This window comes from Pelophylax lessonae, assembly GCF_965119305.1.
Source record: "Pelophylax lessonae genome assembly, chromosome: 5".
Lineage (NCBI taxonomy): Eukaryota > Metazoa > Chordata > Amphibia > Anura > Ranidae > Pelophylax > Pelophylax lessonae.
The window spans coordinates 491,184,573-491,194,041 of record NC_138772.1 but is presented as its reverse complement, the minus strand read 5'-3'; the positions used below and the strand labels follow the sequence as shown (position 1 = coordinate 491,194,041).

Here is a 9,469-nt window from a genome sequence, read left to right as displayed (position 1 = left end):
GTCCAGCTTTGCTGGCTCACATGTGAGCAGCGGGACTTTGTTCAAGGCACTCCCATAGCTCAAGAACATCTACACATGATGATAACAATGGGGTCTCACCCCATATGTATGAGTTTTGTCTGAATGACTTCATTAGGGATGACTTCCTTAGGGAGAAAGCCCCTGATGAAGTAATTCATAGGGCGAGTTCCCAGTGTCGTTTTCACGCTTGGATATTTTCATGGACTTAGATATGTTTTGGCCTATGCTTTATGATAGATGGTTTGTATATTTTAGGTATGGCGTTCACATGTTTTTATTTGCATGGGTTAAATAGGCGCTCCTTTGCTACTGTTTTGGCCTTGCATTTTTATTATTTATGAGGTAGCTGCAGATTTTTCTTTGATTAGTTTTTATGCTTATTATTTGGCCACAGCACATTGATTTCGCATCTATAAAGAAATGTTTTGTATTTGTATAATAGAATGGTTATTGTACTCTTTAGGTGCAAGGATAACTCCTGTCCAAGCACAAGGTATGTTCACCACATATGCAATTTTCCACAATTCACATAAAAGCATGTAAAATGCACATAAATGCAATACAAGTAAAAGTAGTAATATGATGAAGGAACCAGGAAACAGAAAAAAAAAAACACACACATCCATCAATGTACACAAAAACCCTTTAAAAAAATAATCTAAACATGTATGAATGCACATGAGTTTCATAAGTTTTTATGCACATGTGAACAAGAAATAACGTATCCCAATGTGGCGCATACCTGTACTTTACATAACTCCCCTTGCTGAAAAAAGAAGTTTATTATAATGACCCAAGGTGATTTTTTTAAAATGCTCTGGAACATTTGATTGATAGCAGTCCACAGTGACATTCAACATCAAAGCCTTGAATATTGTTTTCGATCAAAGTGGTAGTAGAATCGGCCAAGACATACTGTAATATCAGTGACCACAGTTTCATTTTAAACTAAACCACAGTTGCTGTATAGTTTCAGTTCATTAGCTGTTCACATAATGTTTCCTTGTTAAAATTGGGAACCAGAAATTAACCTGTAAAAAAGAATACATTTATATATTTTTTTATCAGTAAACATCTTGATTAAAGAGAATACTTTTAAACTTTTTAGAGTACTGAGATTTTTCAACAAGGGATTGCCTGCTATGTAGTGTGGCTTGCCTATGTAACTTCATCGGTGGAAACTGATATAAAACCCTGGACCCCAAAACATATAGCAATCCCTGCTGAAAATGCAAGAGTTATGGCTGTTGTGTTGATCCACTGACTTCAATACTTTCTAAAGACAGAGCAATGAATTTCTGGATCTTCTGACTCTGGAGTCCAACACCGCTAAGTTTGATTTCACAAGCTCCCTGGCTCTGGTTAGGCTGTTCCTGCAAACCAAGGGACTACCAAGGGCACCCGAAATGTAGTTCAAGATTACAATAACAGCACAACTCCAATTGTTGTAGCGTCCAGGAAGATTATTGTCATCATATGGGGTTAACATAAAATGGCCAATGCGTTTGGGGGGATAAGAGGCTCACCCTTGCTGATGGCTTAAAAAACAGGAGTTGGGGGGAGTTCTACCATTCCAGCTTTTAAGCCCTGCAGATGGAGAAGCCCAAAGCCCCCAAAACGCATTGAATATTTTATATTAGTTTACTCCAACATGGAGTAATAAAAAATATTTTTGGACTTAATAATGGGTATGGTGGTTTTATTGCCTTTTCCACTAATACTTTTTATACTGAGTTGACCTAAAACTAGTATGCAAGTTCAAAAATCAGTTTAGTCAAAATTCCTCATCTGCATACTTGTTTCAATCTCTAACTATTTTATATGCTTTAGCCAAGATGTGTTCTGTCATTTAAAAAGTACCCAAATCCCTGAACATTGTATTAGTTTTATCTTACCTGTGCCAGAATGTTCCTGAGAGTTTGATTTAATTTGCTGGCCAGTGTTTCCTGTGCCCTTTCCTCCAGTATCTTCTGATGAAGGTAATGTACTCTCTCAAACTCTTTTGATGGGTAGAAGGAGGCCATCACTAATAATTTCATTTGTATCAGGAAAGTGGAGAATAAACCAAAGAAGACTAGTACACCAATTAATATGGTCAGTGGGATCCATGAGGCAGTAAGGGAGAGTTCTGGATTCGGGGCACACTGAGGTTCAAACAGAGTGATATTCATGGCGTTGTGGTGTGCGTCCGCCCTTCTTAAATTGAACAAGTCATTGAGGTCCACACGAGTGTGCTTTTAAGATAGGAACAAAAAAGGACAATTAAGTATAAATAATATTTTTCACACTTTACATCATTGTTAGGACTTGTGTTGACAGGCTTTGGGCTAGTGTTAATGGGCAAATACAGTTTGTTTTAAGGTACATTCTACTTGAATTTGAGAGGCTTCTGAGATCATTGACAGGCTCATTTGACCTTCTTGTAAGCTTCAAAAACCTCCTTTAATCTCCTTTTGTTATCATCTTTGACTTAGTACAAAAGCAATTGTGACATTAACAAAAATCAGCTCTGACACAAACAAAAGCCCATCAACACAGGCCATTAAAGTGACCCATTCCTTCAACCATGCAGGGAAAAAGTAAAAGGGTAATTTAGCTCCTACCCTTACCATATATTGCTCTCACGATGTTCCATTCAGCTGGTGAGAGCCAAGAGACATACAGGGCATTTAGGGGAATGGGTAAACATTTAGGTAAGTATTTTACTCCCCCTATTCCATGGCACATTGCTATGTGCCCAGACACTGGGTCAGAGCTTCGGCAGTCCTTATCCCTGTGTGAGCTCAGTTTGTAATCTACAAAGGTCTTTCTTTACCTGGTCCCAAGAACAAAGAAGCATAACTGTTTGTGAAAATTGTGGCTAGTGTGTAGACCTGCATGCTATATTCTATCTATATATATCTGCTATTTCCAACAGGGTATAATTCTTATGTAGTATAATATAAAAGTATTTTTAAATAGACTGATAGGTGCATCTCATAAGATTAGAATATCATCAAAAAGTTATGTAGCCGGGAGCGGACTACCATTATCTGACACTGCAGACTTACTTTCTGCTCTCAGACCTTCTCTATGAACCCCTAGTGTTGGTCTCAGGTTTCCTGCATCATAGTCTTGAGACTGGAAGAAAGGCATTGTGGGAACTGTAGTCTTCTACAAGGATATTACTGCACTCCTGAACTGTTTAAGATCTGTACTTCCCAGCAAGCCCTGGGCTCCAGGAGAGAATTGTGGGAGAGACTATAAGGGGGTCTGCTGAACAGGCCCATGCTCTCTTGCTTCCCGGGATCCATCATGTGTGCATCAGTTTGCCGCAGAGGGAGCAGACTGTGGCCTACTGCACACTACCCAGCTGTCTGCAGACTCAGTCCAGGCGGAACGGATGACCATTGCTGCATCCTTAACATCTCTGCAGGATCACTGATCAAGTGGAGTCACTGAGAAAGCAGAGCGCAGCCATCTCAGTGACTCACAGCATGGAGAGTTACTGCTGCTGCCTTTTCTTCCAGGACTCATAAGAAGGACATCAGGATAGGTGAGAGAGCGCCTGCTCAGAATCCAGTTACCAATTGCTACAGTTTCTTTTAGACACTGAATACAGACACTCTACACTTGGATCAGTTACTGGATCGTTGATAATCAGAACCAGCTATTCTGCATTGCCTGTTTCACACTGTGCTACACTGGGGAATCATTTGTTCTTTGAGCTCCAACTTCCGGTGAAGATCTTAGCAAGGCCTTGCAAGTTGAACATTGCTTTATCATTGCTCTTAAAGGGGACACGTTACTGGTATCTAGATTACCTCATCTCTTATTAAGATACAGGTATAATAGGCTGGCCCGGGGTTTAGTAGAAGCGTTTCTTATAGCAATTTATAGCTTTCTGAGAGATTCATTCACTTACTGCAAGATACTGTGTATATTTGGTGTATTTACTTGTAATTATGATTGGTTATTTACTGTTCTTTAGTGTTATTTCAACTGAGCCCTGGCTGTTTATCCAGTGCCTAGTTGAATAATACTCTTTTCAAGTCTCTTCCTTGGGTAAAGCTGAATTAAGGAGTTAAAATCTATTTGCACAGTGTGTAATTTAAAGTTATACACAACATGTTTGAACCTAGAGTGTCAGGAGAGCTGGACGGTTCACAGGGTTAAAGTGGCACAGAAGAACATACAATTACCAGCAACCCTCAAGGGGGCAGTGCTACAGGTAATTTATTTCAAAAATTAAATTCAAAAAGTGAAACTCATATATTTTATATAGATAGATGCGTTATACACAGAGTGATATATTTTAAGCATTTCTTTCTTTTAATTTTGATGATTATGGCTTACAGCTAGTGAAAACCCAAAATTCAGCATCTCAGAAAATTGGAATATTACATAGGGCAAATAAAGAAAAAGGATTTTTAATACAGAAATGTTGGCTTACTGAAAAGTATGTCCATGTACAGTATAGTATGCATTTAATACTTTGTCGGAGCTCCTTTTGCATGAATTATTGCATCATTGTGGCGTGGCATGGAGGCGATCAGCCTGTGGCACTGCTGAGGTGTTATGGAAGCCAAGGTTGCTTTGATAGAGGCCTTCAGCTCGTCTGCATTGTTGGCTCTGTTGTCTCATCTTAATCTTGACAATACCCCACAGATTCTCTATAGGGTTTAGGTCAGGCGAGTTAGCTGGCCAATCAAGACCAGTGACATAATTATCATTGAACCAGGTATTGGTACTTTTGGCAGTGTGGGCGGTGCCAAGTCTTGCTGTAAAATGAAATCAGCATCTCCATAAAGCTGGTCAGCAGAGGGAAGCATGAAGTGCTCTAGAATTTCCTGCTAGAGGGCTGCTCTGACTTTGGACTTGATAAAACACAGTGGAGCAACACCAGTTGGCATGGCTCCCCAAATCATCACTGACTGTGGGAAATGTTGCATTTCACTTGGAAATCAAGGTCTCAGGGTCTGGAGGAAGAGTAGAGAGGTACAGAATCCAAGTTTCATGAGGTCCAGTGTGAGGTTTTCACAGTGATGATTTGGGGAGCCATGTCATCTGCTGGTGTTGGTCCACTATGTTTTATCAAGTCCAAAATCAGCACAGCCCTCTGCCAGGAAATGCTAGAGCACTTCATGCTTCCCTCTGCTGACCAGCTTTATGGAGATGCTGATTTCATTTTCCAGCAGGACTTGGCACCTGCCCACACTGCCAAAAGTACCAATACCTGGTGTAATTATCATGGTACCACTGTACAAACTCGTCTGACCTAAACCTCATAGAGAATCTGTGGGGTATTGTCAGGATGAAGATGAGAGACACCAGACCTAACAATGCAGACAAGCTTAAGGCTGCTATCATAGCAACCTGGGCTTCCATAACACAGGCTAATCGACTCCATTGATGCAGTAATTCATTCAAAAAAATCTCCGACCAAGTATTGAGTGCATACTATACTGTACATGGACATACTTTTCAGTTAGCCAATATTTATGTATTAAAAATCCTTTTTTTTTTTTTTATTGGCCATGTGTAATATTCTAATTTTCTGAGATACTGAATTTTGGGTTTTCACTAGCTGTAAGCTATAATCATCAAAGTTAAAAGAAAGAAATTCTTGAAATATATCACCCTGTGTGTAACACATCTATATAAAATATTAGTTTCACTTTTTTAATTGAATTACTGAAATAAATTAACTTTTTTTGATGATATTCTAATTTTATGAGATACACCTGTATATATAAATCTTAATAAGGGTGTGAACGTGATTTTTTGCCTAAACATGTGCAAACCAATCTATCCAGTCTACAGAAACTCTTAATTGGATTTAGTGACCCTATTAGGCCTCAAATACCTTGATGGGGGAAAATCTTTCTGGCCCATGAAGGGCATTCAAATCAATTCCCTGGATCAATATAATAAAAAGACTTGCTTATTAAGCTTTTAGTAATTATAACTTTGGTATTACTAATTGCAAAAACTATGACCTCATGTACTAAAGCATTCAGCAGCTAAAAGAGACCATGGGGTTGATTTACTAAAGGCAACCAGACTGTTTCACTCTGCAAGTATAGTTGCTCCAGAGCTTAGTAAATTAGGGGATGCTTCACTTTGCAAAGAATACCCAATTACATGCAAGGAAAAAAAATAAATAAAAAACAGTACTTTTGCTTGTACATGATTGGATGATGGAAGTCACCAGAGCTTCTGCTCATTTACTAAGCTCTAGAGCAACTTTGCAAAGTGCAGAGTCTATTTGCCTTTAGTAAATCAACCCCCATGTGCCAGTAACACTCTGTAGTATTCTCCTAATTCCTCCCCCAGTAGCTATGCAGAGGGTTAAAAATGGAGGCAAGGAGAGGGGTGGAAGAGATGGGTCAGCACAGACAATAATTAGACACCCCTAGAAGTGGAGAGGGCTATAACAGGGAATTGACTCTTCCTGAAGAAGTTAAACTTGTTAGGAAGTTCAGGGACACATTGCAAGTCAGTTTAAAATAATGTATGGAAATGTATTTAAGGAAAAATGTAGCATAAAATATTTACATTTGAGTTTTCTGTGCTTTAACTAATATTTTTAGACTGGTGGGTATGTTCTGCTGTTGTCACCATAAGGAAACCCACCCTGAGAAATGCTATGCAGCCGTCGCTTGGGTATATGTAGACAGGAAGTGGCTGCAAAAAGGCTGCAGGAGGTCAGAACTATTGATCAACCAATATTGTTTTTTTACCGCTGATACCGATATTTTGGTCATCAGTATCAGCTGATATTGGCCGATATTTTCGGACATTTTGTTTTTTTTTAATGTCTACAGGCACTGTGGTGGAGGGATCTGGGGGTCTAAAAACCCCAAACCCCTCCTCTGCACTTAAAATCAATCAAAACGCCAAGTTTGGCTGTTTTGAATGCTGTATGTTTTTTGAATTCGGCGCCGCCAGTACCCGGAAGTGATGTCATGACATCACTTCCGGGTACTCGTCGGCGCCGAATTCAAAGAAATGGAGACCCGGTCAGATGGCGGCGGTGCAGATGGAGACCCGGTCAGACGGTGGCGGTGAAGGTAGGAGGCCCGGGTCTCCCGGTGGGACAGGAAACCCAGGCAAGCCTCGAAAGGCGGCGGGAGGGGGGAGAAGTCCCCTCCCGCTCCTTGTAATGACAGCTGAGTAGCTTCTCAGCAGCATCGGTTGTCATTACAAGACAGCCGACCATCGGCTATGGACACCGGTACCGGGGTGATGCCTCTAGCTACAGGCATCACTCAGGTACAGCACTTTCCCAAAATATCAGCAATATCGGTAAATCAAAAGGTCGATTCCGATATATCGGGCAAAGTTGCCGATAACCGGTCGATCACTAGTCAGAACCACTTAAATGGAACTAAAAATACATTTTAAAAAATGAAAAATTGTGTATTTTATTTTAAGAATGGCAATTGATTATAATACACAGTGCCTTAGTAAGTAAAGTAATGTCCTTCATTCAGGATTTACATGTACTTTAGTATTCTGGAGTCCCTTGTCCACTAATCACAGCACTTTTACTAGGATGTGACTGATGCAGAAGGCTGCCCACATCAGTGTGAACTGCTATTCCTGCTTATAGAAAAAGGAAAAACCGTTCATATATAATCCAGATTGAGTTCAATAGCCTATGATTTCCGAGCTGGCTAATGTGCGCAGAGATAAAAGGAGCAGTAAAACACATTCACTGTATAGAACTATTAAGCAGAGAGTAGAGTATGCACATGTAACAGTTAAATATAACTGCCCATGTGCATATACTGTATCCTAAATGACAAACAAGACCTAGAAGCCAAGTTTTTTTTCATCATACATTGATAAACTGATTATATAAACAATTATTAAAATATATAAAAAAAAAAATAAAAACATATAAAACATAAAAAAAACATAAAAATATAAAAAAAAAACACAACTATTACTTTTAATATGATACTTCTGGTGTGAATACTTACAGAAAAGGTCATGGCTATTGGGACTACAGCCGTGTCCAAACTTTTGAGGTGTTCCCTTACAGTAAGAATCAGCCAGTAAAGCATAAAATCTAAAAATGAAATTAAAGTCCAAATCAAAATATTTGTCATGATGGGAAGGAAATATAGAGCCACGTTCAGCTTTTGTTTATCTGAGGTTCTTAGGCTGGGAATTTGGATGTACTTGTTCTGCTCCTTCCTACTGAGAGGCAGAACACGCGAGGGGCTTTTCTGTTCCTCATCATACTGCACAAATGCCTTTGTAATATACGAATTATTGGCTTTGTTTTGAATCAGGAATTTTTTAAAAAAGATCCAGGTTCCAGCCAGGATGATGGCAATTCCTCCAATGAGAAAAGCTATGCGGCCAACAAATGTCATAGTATCGAACAGTGAAGAAACACTCAAAGACAAAGTTTGCATCTGTGTTTTTTTTTCATTAAGCAAAGCATTAAGTTTGTGGTCCGAAATCCTTATTTTACATTGAAAATCATCAGACAGTGAGACGACATCGGCAAATGGGTTGTAAAATGTTTGTTTTGCATATAAATATATCGTAGAAAGTAAATTGGAGTAAAAATCGAAAGGTACAACTTTTAGAGAAACGCGCTTGGCTTCCAGGTTACAAATGATGCTGTCTGCCACAATTTTTAGGTTTCCCATGATATTTTTTACGTTATTAAAGACAATTATGCTGGTTCCAATGGTGATGAGTACATTTCTGCCTTCTCTCATGCCACATGCCAAGAGGAACAAGATGCACATACAACGCACCGACTTAGAAACACAGGCAAGAACAAATACTAAAATACCAAAGGAAAAAGTGATGCCTAAGTTAACCAGTCCAATTCCAACTTTCGATAGCACCAAAACCAAAATCAGAAAACCGGTCACTGTTATTCCAAGAAGGAGACAAAGTAAGCCAAATAATATTCTGTTCCTGAATCCGCATTCTTTGCCTGAGACAAAAATTTTGGCACAGGTAGAAAGCATTTTAACGATTTTGGCAAACATGATCAATCCTGAAGGTAAAAAAAAAAAAAAAAAAAAAGGATAGTAAAATAAAAATAAAAAAACAGGGTCCTTCAAGGTTTTACAAAAATGGAAAAAATTCTTCTGATGAAGAATCAAGAATTAGAGACAGAAATTTACAACTCGCATGGATGAAGGCAAACAAAAATATACTCTTCATTGTTTGGGGAATTGTTTGCAAAGCCAAAGTATTATTTTACATCTTGTACTAAAAGAAAACAAAAAAAATAAAAAACAGGAAAGGCGTGTGGCCACTACAAACACATGAATCATTGAGAAATTCCCATCTATATGTGGCATATAAGGAAGTTACTTGGGCTTTAAAGCTGAACTGATCTTAATATAAATATCCTAATTTCTGCGCAAAAGGAAATTTAGGTTGTTTTTTATACACAAAGAATTTACGATTATATGTCAAAAGCAAAGGGGGG

General features: G+C 38.8%; 1 protein-coding gene across 1 annotated transcript; it reads right to left on the bottom strand.

Annotated features, from left to right (window-relative positions):
• Positions 1-1,001: 1,001 nt before the first annotated feature.
• On the bottom strand, positions 1,002-9,020 carry DCSTAMP (dendrocyte expressed seven transmembrane protein; the record flags this gene model as incomplete). The annotated part of the gene is made up of 3 exons (XM_082259159.1): positions 1,002-1,052; positions 1,917-2,255; positions 7,989-9,020. The coding sequence occupies 3 exons, from the start codon at positions 9,018-9,020 to the stop codon at positions 1,002-1,004; spliced, it is 1,422 nt and encodes a 473-aa protein (XP_082115285.1).
• Between the last annotated feature and the right edge of the window lie 449 nt (positions 9,021-9,469).